The following is a 20,299-nucleotide window of genomic DNA, read 5'->3' on the forward strand; positions in this document are numbered from 1 at the left end:
TGGCAGAGCGTACAGCTTGGAAGCAGAGGAGGTGACAGTGGGGGGTGTTCGCTGCTCAGTGATGTGTTATGAGCCGACTTCCCCCACTACACACACAGAGACACACGTCTTTTGTCACTTAAGAAGATGTTGATTTCTTCTTTTATTGTTTCCTGGAGAGTTTTTTTCTTTATTGTCGTTATTATAAACAGATTCAGCAAAGCATTTATCTCCTCGAGCTTCATGATGTCCTCCAGCCTGTCTGTTGCAATAAACCCCAATCACCCTTCAGTAGCAAAGACGATGCAAATCTTCAGAGACAAATTGGTCGCAAATGTATTTTCTCAAAGAAACAGCTCGTGTTTGTTGGTATGTTTCTGGTGTTAGATAAATTTGATGTATTTTCAGCTGCAGATTATCAACTGGTTTTTTTTTTAAGTAAGGTGGCTAAATGACAGATCCAGTGACCCTTTTCATTGTAACACTGAAGAAGCAATGTGGCTCAACAATGCCTGTATTTTATTTATTTATTTATTCATTTATTCAGTTATTTTTTACCTTTTTTGAGCTATAATCAAAGCCTAGAGTCTGTTGGCAGCATGCATTTTCTTCAGGTTTTGGCATTTTTAGTGGGGTTTGCCAACTATAATTAAAATATATGTAATATATCCAGGCTTATCCTTCACCACTAAAACTTAATGGTTTACCTTGTTGAAACCTTCCTTTAGAGGTGAGCCCCCCTGATATAACTGTATTAACAGATTTATGTCCCCACAATAAGATTAATAAACACACTCTCTCTCTCTCTCTCTCTTTTGCTCTAGCTCTCTCCTTAGCTCCCTCCCTCCCTCGCTCTCCCTTATTCTGGCTCTGTTGCCAAGGCTACCGTACAGCCTCTTGCTGCATATACCTAGACGAAGCTGCCGCCTGTGGATCTCTCTCTCTCTCCTTCAGGATACAAACAAAAGAAAACCCATCAGACTTTCATACCTCTGTCTCTCTTTCTCTCACGGACACACAAACACACACACCCCTTACATTTGCAATTTCTTGTTTTCCTAGGCTCACACGCGTCCTCTTACTCTCTGTGTCTCTCACTGTCGGTCTGTCTCCTTCTTACATGCAAACACACTCCTCCATCTCCCAGACAGAGAAGCAGTAAAGGGATTGGCGTGGTTCTTGGTGTTTGGCTCCTGGTGGTTTGGCTCACAGGGAGCAGAGCAGCAGATGGCGATGTGAAGACGGGCTCAGCCAGGTAAGAGGACTTATCCTAACCAGACTTAAGGCTGTGGTTGAGTGACTGTGACCGTTCCAGCCCTCCTCGCCTCTCCGCTGTCTCTCGCTCTTTCCCCCTGCGTGGCTGTATGACATGAGGTGAATACCAATTCCTCAGCAAAGCCCCTACGGTTTACATGGCCGCTGCGCTTTCCTGTGCTGTAAAAAGGTAGGAGATGTGTGATGTAGGAGGTGTATATGTGCGTGTTTATTCTTAGATCATTGAAACTGATCATTTGCCAACAGGTTGGTCCGTCGATGGCGCTTTTAACTGTGTATTTTCCTTCTCGTTTATCACTCAAAGCTTGATTTCCTCTGTGTTGTATCATGTCTATGTGACAATGTGGGAGTTACCAGAGAGAGATGCAACAGTCCACCTCCCCGAGTGATTCATTACTAATCCATCCAGCCCTGCACTGTGTGGTCGCTCTAGCTCACCGTAGCCATGTACGTGATATGAATGGTGTTTTGTCTTAGTATGAATGACTGCCAGAGAATGCCATTCCTGCACTGGTGTTTTGATGCAGTGCAATCATGTAACACAATCTTTTGTCACCAAGAATCCAGATTTATCTCCAGCAGCCTGTAAATCAATTTGCTATGCAGCACATTTTAATTATTCATACAGTACAGCTTTGGCTGAATTGTAAGTTTATATGTGCCTTAATGAGATTTCTCTCCAAAAATACCCATGGAGCAGCTGCGAGCGATCGTGGAAGTGTATGTAAACAATAGAGCTGATTGATTATCTGTCTTTGTGATATACAAGAAAAGGCTGCAGGTTTGCTGGGCATTTCATTTTAAGGTCATTGCTGGCTTATGTGTGTATTAATATCAAGATTTTCTGTGTGTGTATGGGAGATAAAGGTTGATGAGGCTGGTCTTGGCCCTCGTGACTTTATCTCATGTTTCCATCTCATCATCACTTTCAGTAAGAGCTTCCTCTTACCTCGTCTCTCTGCCATATGAGCACTTCAGCAACACACTTGATACTCGCCCTTTATTCACTTTGATTCTCCTGGAAACAGGTTGTTTTTTAAATAACAGACTAAAGAAGCAGATTTGGACTTATTGTTTTTCCACACAGAGACGCTGGGAGCATCAGGAATATCCATTAAAGCGCACGCCAGCTGTCACCACTTTAATTCCCCCTGTTCCCGACAGTAGGAAAAAGCTATACACAGCTGGCAGCCCCCTTCTCATTTCTGGTCCTCGAGCCCTTCTGGGACAGAGGCAATAGGCATTTTGTACGGCCTACTTTTAGACTCCATTGGATGGTGGGTTCTTGAATGGATGCAGATCAATGGAAACAGTATGCGCATACTCTATTTGAAGACTGAGGGGGTGGTGTTTGTAAGACCCAAGGACAGTACACCTTCAATGAGGAATGAGGCTCAATCCGTCATCAGGTTTGACCTATTTGCTTTAAATTCACTCGGCCTGAGCTCAATCCTCAGCTAAATGATTCTGATCTTTTTGGATTTGTAATAAAATCTTTAATTTTCATTGTAAGCTCCTGAACTATCTGTGTTAATATATTCTATAGAAGCATCAGTTGAAACAAAGCTTTCTTTTCGAGAAATTTGCAAACATACCAGATATGACTGTGAAATGCAGATAAAATCATGCACAAAACAGCTGGAATGGGAACAGTAAATTGCTCTGGGTTGATGTTTTTGTTTGTGTTAAATGATTATAGTGTAAATGAAAAGCTTATCATAAACTTTCAGATTTTTTTTATTCTATTATGAATAAATTCTATCTTCAGAACTGTAATTAAATATACCTTTACATGTACATGCAACATGTTTGGAAACAGAATGCAATATAATATAGCTGACCAGATATATATTATTTATTCATCAGTTTAACTGAATCCGGAGTTGCAGCGAGTATTTTAATTCTCATCTGCAGACTACGCAAACAGCAATATTTAAATTCATGTCTTTTTCTGCAACGTTAGAAACATTAAAAAGGGAAGGAACAGAAATTGTACAATAATCTGGAAGTAATGAGAAACTTCTGATGTATTTAGCGTGTACAATTCACTAATGTTGGAGTAATGAGTAATGAATGAGTAGGAGAAGAGGACTCGTGACCTCAGGATTTCTGAGATCCCAGCGACTGCTTGGGTTAAATATATCAGACAGTTTGCCAAACAAGCGCTGAGACAAAGCAAGTAGCAGAAAAACAGAAATATTTACCTCAAAGAATAAAAGCAAAGAGAGGCCGATTTTTTTTTTTTCTTAGGGCAAACGTGAATGTTGTCACTGCTCTCCCAGTGCAGATGTGTGTTTGTGTTTTTCATTTTTCATGCGGGGTATCTGACAAAAGTCTGTGTATATGTGCGCGCACACACACACACACACACACACACACACGCTACAGTATGCTGGTTGCCACAGTTACCAAAACGCCAACCTCACTGCGTCATTGCTTCAGACAACCTTCACACAAAAAAAAGAGTTGCTCTTCCTTCCATTCATCCCTTCATCCACTCTTCTACCTGTCCACCTATTGTTGAAAAATGGAACACATTGAAGCACTCTTATACAACACAATCCATGCCTGTGTGTGTGTGTGTGTGTGTGTGTGTGTGTACTTAACATACGTGTGTACGTTGCATGTATGCACATTGCCATGGCTACAAGCCAGTCTAACTGGCGTCATCACTTCAAAACCACCTTCACAGCAAGCAAAGAGAAAGAAACGGACTCAAAGTGAACACACACACACACACTAAGCTCCTGCTACTGGTGTGGTCTCATATTCCGCTGAGCACACCCCATTCGTTCAACAGGGTCCAGTGGCACATAAGGAGAGAGGGGGAGATGGTAGAGAGGAGAGGAGGGCAGAGAAGGCTCGACTTCATCATGCATACTGATTCGACTGGAGCAATCTGAATGTATTTCTGAGGGTGTCTGCTTAGTCTGGCTTGAATCATCCCTGCCTCTTCGGGATGCAGAGAGAGGCAGGGAAAGAAAGAGTGGGGAAGAAATATTGACAGTTTACTGTGTCACCTTACATCACTATCCTCCCCTCATGAGCGCACAGCTGGGAGTCTACAAGGGTGCTACTCTGATCCATCATTAGAGAAAGCTGAATTATTAACCCTCTCTCAGTGTCTATCAATGTTACCAGTTGGATTTGTCACTCTACTGTCTATCATAGACTTTAAACTAATGGATGTATCCACCGTGTCATCGCTCATTGGTTCGTAAACTGATATTTTGATGCCCAGACTTGCATCTAGGAGGTATAGGGCTCACACCACACAGACTCGGATAAATGGCGCAAACTTCTGCGATTTAATTGTATTAACAATAGTCCGAAAGGTTCACTGCTTAAGTGGTAGTGTTAACATATCATATTATCAAGTGATCGTTTAAAATGGTCACACCGTGAACCACGTATAACCATGCAGGTGACTCATAAAACTGTATTTTTTGCACCAGTTTTGTATTATTTTGTATTATCCCTGGCTATTTGAGGAAGAGACACTTTCTTACTTGTTTGTTGTTTTTTTCTGCTCCAGAGGTTGGAGAGATTTGCATGTTTAGTACATCTGCAACAGCTTTATCATTTTGCTAACCTTTGAATGTAAGCCCTGAGCTACTGTCTTGTGTCTTTTAGAATTGACTCTGCCTCACAATGGCTGACTGTGACCGGATGCCCCAGGATACAGGTTTTACCTTGATCATGTGATGTGACTCCCCTGCCAGTTCGTTGCCATCTCTCATAGGTCAGTCAGTCATTTGACTTTATTGACCTTTGATGTTAGAAAACACACAACGCATTGTCTTTGTGTTCAGATCGTGGCACAATGTGTTGCTTTTTGAGATCTTTTATCTTGCTGAAGCAGGCTCTTTAAGGGATTTCTTGATTCATCAGATCTGCCAGTAATCAGGCCTGAGTATGTTTAGTGAAACTGAACTTAGCTTTCAAAACAATGTGGTTAATTACAGTTAATTCATGATTAAACAGGAGGGGCAATCACTGTGTTACACAGGACCAGGTAGGCTTGGATAACTTTTCTCCCTTAATCAATGAAATCATCATTTAAAAACTGCATTTTGTATTTACCCTGCTTATATTTGACTCTGATAATAACATTGTTTTGATTATCTGAAACATGTGACAATATCTATCTATCTATCTATCTATCTATCTATCTATCTATCTATCTATCTATCTATCTATCTATCTATCTATCTATCTATCTCTCTCTCTCTCTCTCTCTCTCTCTCTCTATATATATATATATATATATATATATATATATATATATTGAAAGTGCTGAGCGGAAAAGAGCTTTGAATACACTGCTGACTGTGTGTGTGTGACTGTGTTGTCAGTAGATGATAATGCTCAGGACGGATGAGAGGGATGAGAGCCACTCAGTTGCCAAGGTGACGGACAGGGCTGTAAACACGCTACCCCTGACTCATTTCTCCACAATGGAGCCTCTCTCTCTCTCTCTCTGTCAAATTCACACACACACACACACACACACACACGATGGAGTCCAATCTAAGGGAGACAAGAGGATCCGGAGATGAGAGCCACTCTGTGCTGCTTAGCTGTACATTTGAATAGACCTGCAGAATAAACGCAACCTTTTTGTCATATACACGCTCATTTAGAACCACACATTAGACACACGCAATGTGACAAACACAGATAGCACATACTTGAAATGAAAATCAGCATGTAGTCCCAGTGTGGCTGAAAATTATGGCCTCGACATTTTATTGTACACAAAAGCAGAAAAATCGCAAATAAGTTGTAAGTACAGAAGAACACCTGCATGTTAACATCTGTATGTTTCAAACACCAGGTACTGTAGGTGTTTCAGAGTCTAGGATCCTATCAAAGATCTCCAAAGTATAAGTAAATGTGTTGCCATTTGTCTACATTTTTAAAGGGTTAAAAACTGGAGTTTGTATTTGATGGGATGATTTTCAGATAATGGCACACATAAAACCGAACACCTAATGATAAACACGTGTAAACTAAATGCATTTAAAATCTGATTTATAACATATGAAAGGCCTTTTAACACAAAGGAACCTCGTTCAACAGGGGCATCATGACCCGTCGGCTGAGTAGCTCCACTCGTTCCCACACCGAGGACTCCATCTTCCTGAGGCCTGATGAGGATCCCGTTTGGCTAGACGAGCCCACAAAGACTGAAAAAATTGGCGACGGAGCCCTTAAAAAAGACGGGCTCCTAGAATGTAAAGATGGAACCGCTGAGGGCCAAAACCCCCAAGAGGAAGTGTTTTTACGCAAGGTGTACACACTGGTGATTGAACTCCACTGCTGGGCAGCACTGTTTATCACTTCCCAAATCTTGGTATGTGTTCCAGGCTCTCTATCATCTGCTTTTAATCAGAGTAAGTTTTTAGGTCGTCTTTGGGTTTCACCTGCAATATCCGCCTTGCAAATGACAAGTCAACACTTAAGCTTGAGGTTTTCTTTCAGCTTGACCTTTAATTTTCCACAGTGGTTTATCTTTTCATATGTATGATTGCATTTTCATATTTGCTTCAAGTGCTTCAGGCTTGGAAAATACTTTTTCTGGGGGTGGCTAGATGAGGCTAAAATTTGACACCTCTTCACCATTAATTCCCTCTTCCTGTTTCCGTCTATTGTTGACTTCATGTTTGATTCATTTAAACAGAAAAAAGGACAGGTGCAACATTACCATAAGTAAATAAAAGAGCCTCGTAAATGCAGCCACGATTACGACACTAGACTCTATGTGGACAATTTACATATTTTTTATGCCTGTGTAATGGTCCATCTTCTTTCCTTTTCGCTTTTCACCTGAGAATGGCTGCAGTCCGATTTCCAGTGCATGAATGACTGGAGTGGTGACAATCTGCCTTCCTTCTTCTCTCCCCCCAGGGGTACTGGATATTTTTTGTGGTGGATGGAAATGGGCCACTCTCTTCCATCTACAAAGCCCTGCAGGTCATTGACTTCTACCTGGGGTTCATCTTACCCTGCCACCCTATTTTTGGAACGGATGTAAGTATCAATCCTAGATGTGGCTGACAGCTTTTAAGTCTGGGTGGAGAATAAACAGCTGTTTAACAGGATGTGAAGCACTCAACTATGTCTGACTAACTCATTCTCTCTCTGTGTTTCCCTTTATTGGCCAGTCAGTGGTGATGAGGGATGTGGTAAACACCACAGAGCACAATTGGATTGTTCATGGCACTGCAGGCATCGGCGTGGCCATCTGTGTAGTCATGGTAAAACACTGGCTGGATCCTTTATTTTAAGCTCTATTTTTATGCAAACATTTCACAATTTTGGTCATTTCAGCATGAATTTAATGCATGATGCATGCTGAATTGGTGTTATTTGCTATAAAGATGGAAAATAATCTTAAAAGGAAACAAGATCGATTGAATCGGTTGTTTCTTAACGTAGCGACCTGTTGTTGTGTGTTTGATTGATTTACTTATTGACTGCTTCTTTTTTGTCTTCTTTTCTATCCTTAGATCATCCACCTGGTGTGCAAGTGGAATTATGGCTCTGGCTTGTGGTCATCAGGAACTGTGTCGAGGGACATTGGTGATCGACGTCAGTCTGTGAGCCGTCAGCCCTCTTTCACCTTGTCAGAGTGGACAGATGCCCAGGAGGATCTGATAGACCTGGACCCGGTGCCCCAGACTCCAGTATTTGATATAGGTGCAGATACCAGGACGGAGGGAGATGCTGCCACCCTTACTGTCACACCAGTGGGGCTTCAGGAGAGGTTAGAAAAGAGCATCCAGCAGGTGGAAATGTTTGCATTTATGTTTGTTTTTCTTCCAGCAGGGAGACTCACACTTTATTCATTCATTTGTAATGCAGATATATGCATTTGTCTGACTGTCTGAATAAAACAGGAGAGGCTCCAATGTTTCCCTGACCTTGGACATGTGCACACCAGGCTGCACAGAGCCCTATGGCTACGGAGCCCAACTCTCTCCAAGAGACCAGTCGGCCCAGGAGTATCTCCGACAGGGAACGCACGTCCTGACCCCTGCCATGCTACACACAAGGGCCATGGACGACCAGAGCCTGCAGGCTGAGTTTTATGTGAGTGCAGCAACAGTAGCTCAGCCACCTACGTTCTCGAGATTAATATGAAATGAACAGAGACTCACCGGAAAAGACGTACACGCACACACAGATGCAGCCACACACACCGATCGGTGCTCTGCACACGCCCGTAAGCTTTTCTACTTTCTGTTAGTGGGCGGAAGATGGAGGGATGCAAGCATTTTTTTTTCTTTTTGCATACAAAAACCCACAGAAAATTCTTGTGTCTGTTAGGAAGAAGGATGCGCGTTCACACACACACACACACACACACACACTAATAAAGCAATGGTTGAGTGTGAGAGGCTGTGAACGACTTCACGTGTTTAATATTATTTCCTCACCGTTTGGTTGTTATGTAGAAGGTGACTTTTGGACTTCCCCATTTCTTCACTTTCATTTGCCTTCATTGTTCTGTGTCCATTGGCAGGAAACTCCCATGAACTTTGTGGACCCTAAGGAGTACAATTACCCAGGGCTGGTGAGAAAGAATCGCTACAAAACAATTTTACCCAGTAAGTAGAGCTGTAACACAAGCTAGTGACATCAGTTACTATAAACATAATATTGAGGTAGCAATTTTTAAAACTATTTTTATGCTGATTATCTTAAATAATTTTGCATCCTCTTTCACTTTAATGTTAAAATGTGTTTGCAAGACATCAAATTTCCAGTATTTATGTTCACAATGACACACATAAGGGTGCAACCATTTTGTATCACTGAGCTGTAGGATGAGATACAGAATGAATGAATGTGTAACCAGCTCCCTTTCTCATGATAATGTCACATTGTCCACCTGCAGACACGCACAGCAGAGTGATCTTGAAGTCACAGGATGAAGATGATTTTCTTTTTACCTATATCAACGCTAATTATCTCAAAGTAAGTTCAAATGCACTCTGATGCAGCGATTTGTTATGGCTTTGATATGTAATGGTAGCAAAACAACGAGTGTGTGCATGTGCAGGGTTATGGGGGCGAGGAGCGTGCATACATTGCTACCCAGGGTCCCACTGTGAACACAGTGGGGGATTTATGGAGGATGGTGTGGCAAGAGAGGACCCCAATCATAGTGATGATCACCAACCTGGAGGAGAAGAATGAGGTAACTGTTCAAAGGATTCTTTGATAAATGTTCCTAAATATTAACCAGCTATATTATCTGCTGTGTCTATTGTTTCTTGTAGAAATGTGCTGAGTACTGGCCCGAGGACACTGTGACACACGAAGGCATCGAAATCACTGTGGTCAAGGTGACCCAGGAGGATGACTACAGTCTGAGGGTGTTTACTCTGAAGGTAACCGACAGAGAATGCATTAATATGTGAAATACAAAGGGTGAACCACAACAACACCACTTTAATGTTTTAGCTTCAAGTAATGCCAAAAAGCTGTTTGCCTCTAATGATATGCATACATGAAAATGGAAACAACCTTATACAGAGGTGGATGGGTGGCGGGATGGGGTTACAGTGGTGGATGCTCATGTTAAGCGTGGCCAAAGTTTCATTTAGGTCAACATATGTAAAACTAATCCCGGTGAGCCAAAAGCTCAGGTCTGCTCCAAATAGTCTGCTCGAGACAGATGTCAAATGGAGTGGATATCCCTAATACGGTCTCAGGCACAGGTCTGGCTGTGAGCACATAAGCCCCACCCATCTGCTGTTCACATGTTCTGTTTGTAAGAGGCAGCAAATCAGAAGAAAGTTGACCTAAAGGGATGACAGAATACATACTGAGAGGGATGCACAAAGAAATAAGTGAACGAAACAAAAATATAGAACTAGTTACAAGTTATTTTAATTTTTCTTCTGGTGCTCATACTGTCAAATATATGAATTAAAACAAAACTAAGGGTTCACAGCCAGGTTCTTAACATGTAATTAGGAACAGAAGTGTGCAAGTTAAACCCTGTCATCTGTATGCTAATGTGCTTAAAGCAGTAAAGGCTTTCATGAGCAGGTAACATCAGAAAGCCTCTGTATCATTGTCCTGAATGATGCCTTGATAAACTTTAGAATTCATTTTCCTCTCTCTTGGCCCAAAGGCGATAAGCCGTGGCAAAGTTGACAATCCTGCACGTGGCTAATTCCAAAGGATTACCCACCTTTACTTTATATGTCATCTGTGTTAGCAGACGTCTTTCCACGTAACACCCTAAAAAATTTTAAAAGTGTGCTTTATGTTATATTCAAAGTGGAAATTTCTCTAAAGATATGTTACATTTTTGTTTTTATTCTTTCAATCTAAGGCACTTAAATTAAATTTCATCCCTTAGGTGCCAATTTAAATTCAGATGTTAGATGTGGATCAGAACTATCTGCATGGCTACAATATCAGCCATAAATCCGTGCGTTTTAATTAGCTACTTTTACCTGCATCTGCTGATACGTATGTGCACGATTAAATGCACTGTTTACATGATGATCCCTCGATTAATGTCACAAAAACACTGCAGAAGATTATTATTTTGTGTTCCCGACTCAACAAAAACATGTTTCTAAAATTATGTGTATCAAACAGTCATATTTTATCCAGTAATTTATCACAACAGATATGGGTGTTGGAAGGTGGTTCGCTCAACGCTCCATTCATGTGTTCATGATGGGTGCTTTATTTTTAATTTGAGGTCATGGTGGCATCGGCACTTAGCAAACAAAACAAGATAATTCAGTAAATGCAGCCTGCATCCGATTGCTAAGCACCAGGGGATCATTATGTAACTTCAATGAGTTAAAAGCTTGTTGATTATTCATCTCCTCATGTTATGTTGTTTATCTATAGGATTCATAATTATTGGTGGACTGACTTTCAGAAATTTGTTTATGCTCAGTACAGACCAGGACAAATAGTCTGTTTTTGTACAATCTCTTTTTTTAATGTTTGTTCTGCGTTCACTACTAAACCAAGGCAACTGTTTGGTCAAGCATGAAGAGCAACAGGTGTTCTCTGTGTGCTTGGTATAATGACATCTGTGTCACTGTCTGTGTGCATGCACCAGTGCGGGGAAGAGGAGCGCACTCTGCGGCAGTACTGGTACACTTCCTGGCCTGATCAGAAGACCCCAGACAAGGCTCCACCCCTGCTGGAGCTGGTGCAGGAAGTGGAAAGGGCCCGTGAGGAAGCCCTGCCCTCCAGTGGCCCTATAATTGTCCACTGCAGGTACAGGGCTAAAGCAACTTGTTTGTAGTATTGGGAGCATGAAAGATTTCATATTTAGAAGATAAAGCCATCTTTAGTTTTATATTACAGTATCTTGTTTTGCTGGTTTTTGTCACTGCACAAATCAATTCAGTTCCTCGATTTATGGTGCCTTCGCTGAAATTGAAATTTCAGTGAATACAAAAATCCAACACATTACTTCTCCAACTTTTTCTTTACAGTGCTGGAATTGGTCGAACTGGCTGCTTCATTGCCACCTCCATCCTGTGCAAGCAGCTGAGGACTGAGGGTGTAGTTGACATCCTGAGAACCACCTGCCAGCTCCGTCTGGACAGGTGAGATATGCTTAGAGCTCTTATCTGTGCTCGTGCCTATCTTTAGTTCTGGCATAAAAGCTCAGCTGACGTAGTTTGATTTAGTTCCAAAAAGAAGGTCACCAAACCTTCTTCTAAATTATCTGTCCCTCCATCCGTCTTGTGCTTATCCAATTCAGGACCGGGTCGGGGATCTTAAAATTATAGTCCATTAATTACACACTTCAAAAAACCATGCATGGTTCTGTGAGTGTTAAAGGAAATGATTACCTTTACTCACTTTTGAGTCAGAAAACAACAAGCATGGGTGCTACTAGTAATATTATTTATGTGAGGTACAATCCCAGCCGGCCATCAAGCACATTAGAACACCCACAATGAAAGCAGTCATTATTAGCGTTATTGGATACATCTGAGTTTAATAAGTCAAGATGTCATGGCTAATGTATTTCATTCATTGTTTGAAAAAATGTGATAAACATTTTATTTTTTGCTGGAGCTGATAAACAAATGTTGACTTTAAACGAAATTTTTCCATTTAATTTTGTTATATAATTACTATGTGAAGTGTTAGATTTAATGGTATCTCTTTGTGTGTGTGTTTTTCAGGGGTGGCATGATACAGACGTGTGAGCAGTACCAGTTTGTGCATCACGTCCTGAGCTTGTATGAGAAGCAGCTTTCTCAAACTGCTGAGGAGTAGATGGAGCCCAACAGCCACACCCAGACCGAGACACACCACTGTACACGTAACCGCCTCAGGTGGTATGCACCACTGTACCTAACATCATCTCAATCTCACCCTTTAACAAGTTCAAACCATGTTATTCTCTTCACTCAAGGCAGGGTCACTCAAACAGAACTGAATCTGTGCTAATTGTGCGTGGTTGAGTAGAACAAATATAGAGGAGGTGTGATTTGAGATAACTCACCTGAAAATAGTAGTAACGCAGTCCCATCGATCCACATGTTCTTGATAAGTTGAAGCAGTCACACCTAAAATAATCCAAGCCAGCACTCTCGCCTTCATTTCATTTGCACTGCTAAGGTTTCCATCACACCACTGCACATTAGTCTCCGTCATCGAGGCCTTGTTTTGCACTTGGTCTAAAACAGCTTCCTCGTGTAATGATTGTACAGTTATCGAAAGGTTAGACTGGAAGTGAAGTATAATCAGATCGCCTGCAGTGGTGTGACTTACCTGTAAGGAAATGAAAGAAAGTATGTGTTGACAATAAGGGCCCTTTACAGTATAAGTGTCAGCATCGTTTAAATCTACAGAGATAATCAAATGCCAGCCTAATATTTAACTATACTGATATAAAAGTTCATATGAAATGTAAAAGTAAATGACGTCTAGCCTTTTCTCTCAATTTCAATGTAAAAAAAAAAAAAAAAATCATTACAGAAGGCCTGTCTCAACTTTTGCTGCATTCAAGAGTCACCTCATCTTCAGGTTGCATGGTGCTAAGTGTTCATTAAAGGCATGTGCAATGTTATGGAACATAGGAATGTATAACGATTAGGTTATTAACTAACTAATTAGTAGTGATGGGATTTCCGGCTCTTTTTAGAGATCCGGCTCTTTCGGTTCGGCTCACTAAAAAGAGCCGGCTCTTTCGGCTCCGAACCGGCTCTTCAGGTTGTTTTGTTGCTTTAATTAATTTATTATTAACAATAATATAAAATTATGCACAAAAGGAATTACTAACATAAAAACAAGTGGTTTTATTTATATATGTTTATATATAAATATATGCGGTGGCCCCTAGAGACAAAACACGTACAAACTCCAAAACACATTTCTAGCATGAACTGAACTTCCAAAGCCGAGCTACTAGATCACTTAAATTACACAATTGAAAGCATGTGTGTATTGTTTGTGTATTTATACACAGGCACTCATATATATATTCAAATAATTTAAAAACAAGTTCATTTACCTGTTATTACCACACACCAAATCCGGTCGTTGGTACTTGCTGGCTTGTGTAGCCACAAGATAACAAAGGCTCAACACTGCGCCCAGCATCCTGGAGCACTTCTGTTGTCTTTTGTACGTGTTTTGAGTTTTTATGTGCTTCTGAGTTTTTACGTGCTTCGGAGTTTGTACGTGTTTTTACGTGTTTTGGAGTTTTTACGTGTTTTGGAGTTTGTACATGCTTCAGAGTTCGTACGTGATTTGAAGTTTGTATGTGCTTTGTCTCTAGGGGCCACCGTAAATATACTTTTATTTATTCACTCCACATAAAATGTAATAAATAAATCATATAATACAAAAATCAACTATTCACATTTCAAGTTTTAACTATTTAAATTTTCAGCTTTTTCCTTTCACAAATTTAAAGTGAAAAGAACACAAAACACTGCAAACCACAACACAATTAAATATAAATTATAATATGAAAACTAAAAGAACATGCATATTCTCTGTCATATGGACCTGCATGAATAAACTTTCTCAATCCTTTATCATCTGCAACTGAAAATAGTTGTGGATGATTACTATACCTTTCTAATGTTGTTGTCCCTGCCTCTCTTTCTCTCTCTCTGGCTCTGTTCCTGTGCTACTGAGTGTAACTACCGCCCCTCCCCCCTCTGCCCAGCATAAAGCACAAGGCTCGCGTGCAGAGTGAAGCGGAAAAAAAGTGCGAGAGAGAGGCTGAGAGAAAGAAAAAAAAAAGAAAACCCACGTGACGGCTCACGATAAGGAGCCGGCTCGCGTCGTTCACGTCAAAGAGCCGGCTCTAAGAGCCATTTCGTTCGCGAACGACCCATCACTACTAATTAGGATTTCTGTGCAATCTACAGTATTACAGTTTTACCATGCTGCCTGTGCAGTCCTCATGGCCCATGATGTTTACAGTAAACAACTTCTGCATTAAGGCCACATAGACGTTAACTCAGAGGCGTCACAGAGCCAGGGATACTGAGGGGACAGAGGCCAGAAATAGAATCACACCATTAGAAAAATCAATGCAGGAGCTCCGGAGAATCCATTGTGCACAATCAACGTTTCCAGTGACACACACGGGAGGATGTAATGAAGAGGAAAGCAAAAAAAAAAAAAAGTTGCATAAACAATACACCATAAACATAAGGATATTCTTGTAAATGTCCAATTTTCTATCATGAAGCTTGTTGCCCTCAGAGTTTCAAGTTCTGCAATGCCTCTGCTTTAAACAGTAGCTTGAACACATCTGTGAAGTAAGAAGCCCATGATTGTTGTATAGACAGGCCAGGCCTAATCTGTATGAAGCACAATAGACCAACAAAGGTTGTCTCTCCGATGTTCAGCTGTAAAAGTTCTTTTTTCTGTATTGTGTTTTGATTGTGTTGAGTTTAATGGATTGCATGTGCTGTATGGGACTCCATAGGTCCACAATCAAAGCGACGTGATTGGTTGTCCTGCTTTTTGTTGTGTAAAAGGGTTTAAGCCTATTATTATTGCTTGCTCTCGGCCAATGCTTTTGATACAGTTTGCTTTTGTGAAACCAACCAGAGATATTTTTAGAACATTTTGATACAATCCTTTCGAGTAGATGCCTTGTGTATATTTCCGTTTACACCATGATGGAATGTAGCTCATACTGTGGATCAAACCATCGGTTTATATTGCAAGATTTAACGGAACAAAATGTGACAACTACCTAAGTTACCTTACAGTACAGAAGATAAATAGATTATGTTCAGTATTATTACTTTAGGTCTTTAGGCTTTGCTTTAATATGCTTTGCTTTCTGTGTACGTTTTTATCGTTTTCTTGGAGAATTTTACCTCAGACTGAGTTTTCACACAGTCCCCACTCTATTCTATCTGTGACTCGAGGCCACTCTCAGTTGACAACACGAGAAATAATCGCTATGTGTAAGGCAGCTAAAACAGTGAAGACAGTTTTCTACAAAAAGTCAAACAACTTCTATCTTGACTATCATGACGCTTCAGATCAGTGGCCCCGGACGTTATCAGAGGATGAACTTACCAGAGTGGGCTCGGACCGCTTTATAAATAAGACATCAGCCGGGAGAATATAACTGCCAAAATGACCTTTTACAGCAGCACCTGGTTGAGACAGACAAGAAAGGCTACAGTGTATTGTCAGGCATGTGACATAATCTTCTGATAATCTCCAGGCTACTTGATTGAAAAGCTTCTATTTTGAGTGTTTGTTGTCCGTGCTTACTTGGACTTCTTCTGAAGATCAAAATGGGGATAACTTAATAGCCAAACAGTCAGACGTACAACCAACCAGCAATCAGTATTCCTCTCCTCTGCTACAGTATCGCTTTAAGTTGTGACTTTTTGCATCCAAATAAAGATAGATTTTCATGAATTTGTGTTGTTGTTTTTTTAGAGTTACTCTGCCCTGATCATCTGATCAGTCTTTTTTCCACCCCCAGTCTTTTTTGGTTTCATGCTGACAGGCTGCAATCGCACACGTTCACCGCTAGGGGTCAGTATATGCGATCTAATGACACACATTGCCAAACCTCCCTGCAGGCAACTGCTCGCTGACAGATTGTTCAAAGCAACAAAACAAAGGCTTTAATCTAACAATAGAGAGCTGATGAATTCAATGAATTCAGTGAATTTACTTGGCGGTGAATTCAAACACCAATCATCCATTCATTGCAGAAACCGGGCTGAGTGAGAATGCGATACTGTAGATCGATCAGTTTTCGTTTCTTGCACATTATTTTTAAAACACTATCTTGAAAAACATAATCAAAATTAAATCAGTGGCATCCAAATGACACTTCAGCGTAGCCTGTATCTTTCACAAAGAGAAACGGGCAGCTCAGTAGTTTGCAAGTGCAATTCAGCTTAAATCGTTTGGTCCATGACGAAGAGCAAATACGAAATAGATTTTGAAATATTAATAATAGTAATAGTCAACCATCCAGGGCTGCTAACACTGGGTGAGCCTGTTTTAGAAAATCTACTTTTACAAAATTTGGCTTTTACTTGTTATGAAGTAACACAGACACGAGTCTGAGCTGCATGCTCATATCGTTTGTCTCGGATTTAGTTTCAATTTTTTGTATTATTTTTTTTTAAAAGCTCTACATTTTTACCGTAGGCCTAACCTCAGGAAACGAACCGAAAGAAATTCAGAAAAGTAAAATAGAATAAAAACTTACAAATAAAAAAAGATATAGTGGTTCCCTGCAAAACTGTATTAATGCTTAAGAAAATGACTTGCAATTGTTTTGCATTTAAATTCTAAGATCAGACTGCAGTGTAGTCTAAGTGAATACACGTTATTAATCCCAAAACGGGGGAAATGATTATTTCGCAGAAGCCAAAACATATAAGGATAACCTGCAGCAACATAGCGTAAATGAGGCAGAATAGCTGAAACACACCTACAACATAACGAGACAATATTGCTCAATAAGGCATAAAAGAGAAACAGAAACAGAAAGGAGCACATAAAAATAAAACAAAATGAGACATTTAAAAGGTGTTATGTGATTTGTATTTGATAATAATTATTTGAATATAATAAAATAAGGAAATAAATAAAGATTCATATTATCCCTGTTTTTTCTGTGTGTAAGGCAGTTTTAAAAAACACACACACTCAACGTGAGTGCGTCTCCTTTAAAAAAAGAAAAAAAAGCCGGACTGTCCCTTTAATTCGCAGATCAGATCACTGACGTCACCCTAGTCCTAAACCGTCGCCGCTGATTGGTTGGAAGTGACGTCAACCTCACAGTTTCCTTTTTTCCCGTCTCCCTCCTGAACCATGACCTCATCGCTTTAGTTCATGAAAGTGCTAAAGTGCACCTTCCGTACCTAACCACCCCCCTCCTCCTCACACACACACACACACACAATAACAGCTAACAGTTTTAGCCTTCACCTAGCCTAGTAAAGCTAATCTTGCTCTCCACGAGCCAGCTGAACGGCTGAGGAGGCCGTTTGTAGCCTATCACCGCGCGCTTTCATGCCTGGTTTGCTCCTGGCGCTGTCATCCTCTGTCAGCTGAGGTCTTTACTGTACACCCCGCAACACCGCCAAGTAAACACCGGCCAGCCCCCATGAAGACTCCGCCACTGTCCCCTCACACATGGAGGCCAGTTGAATAACACCCCGCAGACGCATGGAGCCCGAGGTGAGTGCTTGAGTGTGTTTGTCAATTAGCAAGAAAGGACATTTGTTTGTTTGAATCGGCTGCTCGCTGTCTGTGCTCGTGCCCGTCAGCTCGCACTCCTCCCCCCTCTTTAAGTGCGCGCCCGTCTCATAATGGGAATAAACCTCGTCCATGCTCAAGTTATCGATCGTTTTATTGGGATGCAAAAAAATCGCTGTGCCGGTTTCCTATTGTAAGGTAGGTGTATTAGGTTTCTTCCCGAATTTTCTGTTTAATGTTCGCGCTGGTTAAAGTCATCACAGCCTTCCCGATCAATGGAGAGGGCTCATTTTCGCATGCGGACATATCCACGCGTCATAACAAACCCAGGCCAGGTTTCCCACTCAAAACAACCTCTCTGTAAGTGTGGGGTATAACAATAGTTGATGCTGACTATATCCGGCGTTTTTTAAAAGCAGTGCCTGCTGTCCGCACTGGAGTCTATTCTTATTTCTAATGTAGGTCGGTTTATTGTAGTGCGCTGCGACCGCTCAGCCTCCATCATTTTGAACGCTGGTAAACGATACACAACGTCTTGTCTGTTTTTTGTTTTTGTGTTGTGTGTGTATGTGTATGTGCGCCCCCATCTCTGATGATTTGATTTTTCAGAGCATTTCTATATGTACACATTATATTTATTTGACGATGTATTTTTGTATCAGAGATTCTCGATATTATTTACATTTACATTACCTATCATGTGGCTGTTGTAGTGGAGTCTGGGGGTAGTCCCAGCTATGTATGACCCTGCATTTTACAGCAGTCAGTGCACTGAGGGAGTATTGATGAGAGGACGCCGGAAGGCTTCATGCTTGGATGTGTTGTTTACAATATGATAGCGCTGTCCAGCTGCACCAAGAAATCGATTTTTTAAAATGACAGAACCGCTGCAACAGCATGTTACACTGGTTATTAGTCGTGGTAAACACTCAGGGTTAGACAATCATCAACTATTAACCATTAATTGTAAGCATTGTTAAAAATTTGATGATTTAAGGTGTGCCAATAACTGTTTCTTTTTAAATTCCACAATAATAATTGATTACAGCTATAAATTAATTGTTTACTACGTTTATTGTATAGCTAAAAGCAGTGAATGCCACTGAACTCACAACAGTCATGCTTTCATTTATTTACCTGACAGAAAATTAATGATAAAGTATTTTCTTAATCAAGTCGGAGGTTCTCACCGGTGAAAGTCAACTAGATATCTTTTGGTTTTGGACTGTGAGACAAAACAACACTGCTTATAATGCTAACTGTTTTGGGCCTTTGTACAGACCAAGAGATTAATCTTTAACTGACAATACTTTTATTCATTCTGTCGTGATTTTGCATGATATGCTAATATTTTGCCTTTTAACACAATTGCAAGAACTTCTACTAAAATTCTCCACTATAAACAGGTGATCCTGTACCTGCTCATTAGAAGTGGCAATCACCAGACATCCCATGATACAATAATATCAGAATACTTGATATTCTGATATTATTGCAGTTTTTGGCATTTTGAAAGGGTAAATATTTCAATAGCATAGATTGTGATTTCACTGCAAATTATGTCCACAAAGTTAATCCAATAAGATAAAGCAGGAAAGCACAGACACTGTCACTAAAATCTGCCATAATTGTTGCTATTAGACAGCGTCAGTGTGCTATCAATCTGTTACTGTCTACACAGACAAAAAAACACATTTAGCAGAAATTCACATTTGTGTTTAGCTACCTTCCTGTTCTATATGAATAAAACCAGAATACATCTGTTTGGCAGCCAGCTGAGTCGAGTCCACTCATGTTATGTTCATTGAAAAAAGCAGCATGTTGCAATTGGTCCCAGAATGTGAAAAGAATCCAGTACAATCACAAGGCAACCACAGGTTTGTTTTGTTTCTGGCAGATACAAGGTTGTTGTCCAGCTTTTGTACTACTACTAGTGTAACTGAGCTATTAGCTAAGCCAAGTGTGTCCATTCTTGAATGCCTTTTTCAGTTGAGCAAATATGATGTAATGTTGCTTGAATTAGTGTCCGTGGCTTGATAAAAATAATACGATGCTATGCTGTATCGGTTCGTCTTTTTTTCCCACTTCTGCTGAACAGTGCTTTGTTGTGGTCACCCTTTAAAGTGTAAGTGAAACACTCCAGAGAGAGAGAGACAGACAGACAGCTTACATACACATATATATGCAAACTTTGAGTTCATGAGAGGGCCTGCTGCACAGACTAAAGGGCACAAGATGCGCTGGTGATGTAATTGTTTGTGGTCTAAACAAACCAGTCGTGCCTGTCATTGTGCGAACCTTGCTCGCTTCATATCAGCCTACTCAAGGCTGT

At 40.7% G+C, this 20,299-nt stretch overlaps 2 protein-coding genes across 5 annotated transcripts in view; both read left to right on the plus strand.

Moving 5' to 3' along the window:
* Window positions 1-962: 962 nt before the first annotated feature.
* On the plus strand, window positions 963-13,422 carry LOC113027061 (protein tyrosine phosphatase non-receptor type 5). Of its 2 annotated transcripts, XM_026176492.1 has the most exons (15): window positions 963-1,234; window positions 4,888-4,996; window positions 5,613-5,663; window positions 6,337-6,610; window positions 7,165-7,287; window positions 7,422-7,514; window positions 7,767-8,023; window positions 8,157-8,349; window positions 8,783-8,867; window positions 9,158-9,237; window positions 9,323-9,460; window positions 9,543-9,653; window positions 11,357-11,517; window positions 11,739-11,852; window positions 12,441-13,422. In XM_026176492.1, exons 3-15 carry the CDS (start codon window positions 5,632-5,634, stop codon window positions 12,532-12,534), a joined length of 1,755 nt encoding a protein of 584 aa, XP_026032277.1. In that variant the 5' UTR covers window positions 963-1,234; window positions 4,888-4,996; window positions 5,613-5,631; the 3' UTR covers window positions 12,535-13,422. The 2 variants fall into 2 exon arrangements, with proteins under 2 accessions (XP_026032277.1, XP_026032278.1); XM_026176493.1 differs by lacking the exon at window positions 5,613-5,663.
* A 4,060-nt stretch (window positions 13,423-17,482) lies between these two features.
* The window catches only part of dusp8a (dual specificity phosphatase 8a), a 40,015-nt gene continuing 37,198 nt past the window's right edge, over window positions 17,483-20,299 (plus strand). Inside the window, exon 1 of one of the 3 annotated variants that reach the window (XM_026176494.1) lies at window positions 17,483-17,949. The gene's annotated coding sequence lies outside the window, so the exon portion shown is untranslated. Of the gene's footprint in view, window positions 17,950-18,000; window positions 18,166-18,197; window positions 18,328-20,299 lie in introns of those variants that run through there. The other 2 variants (XM_026176495.1, XM_026176498.1) reach the window with 2 other exon arrangements.

The sequence above is a fragment of the Astatotilapia calliptera genome, chromosome 7 (assembly GCF_900246225.1).
Source record: "Astatotilapia calliptera chromosome 7, fAstCal1.2, whole genome shotgun sequence".
NCBI classification, from domain to species: Eukaryota; Metazoa; Chordata; class Actinopteri; order Cichliformes; family Cichlidae; genus Astatotilapia; species Astatotilapia calliptera.

Coding starts and splice junctions, on each gene's coding strand:
- LOC113027061 (XM_026176492.1), top strand. CDS start 5,632: ATGAGAGGGATGAGAGCCACTCAGTTGCCAAG. Junction 8,350..8,782: donor GCCTGCAGGCTGAGTTTTAT/GTGAGTGCAGCA, acceptor GTCCATTGGCAG/GAAACTCCCATGAACTTTGT. Junction 11,853..12,440: donor TGCCAGCTCCGTCTGGACAG/GTGAGATATGCT, acceptor TGTGTTTTTCAG/GGGTGGCATGATACAGACGT.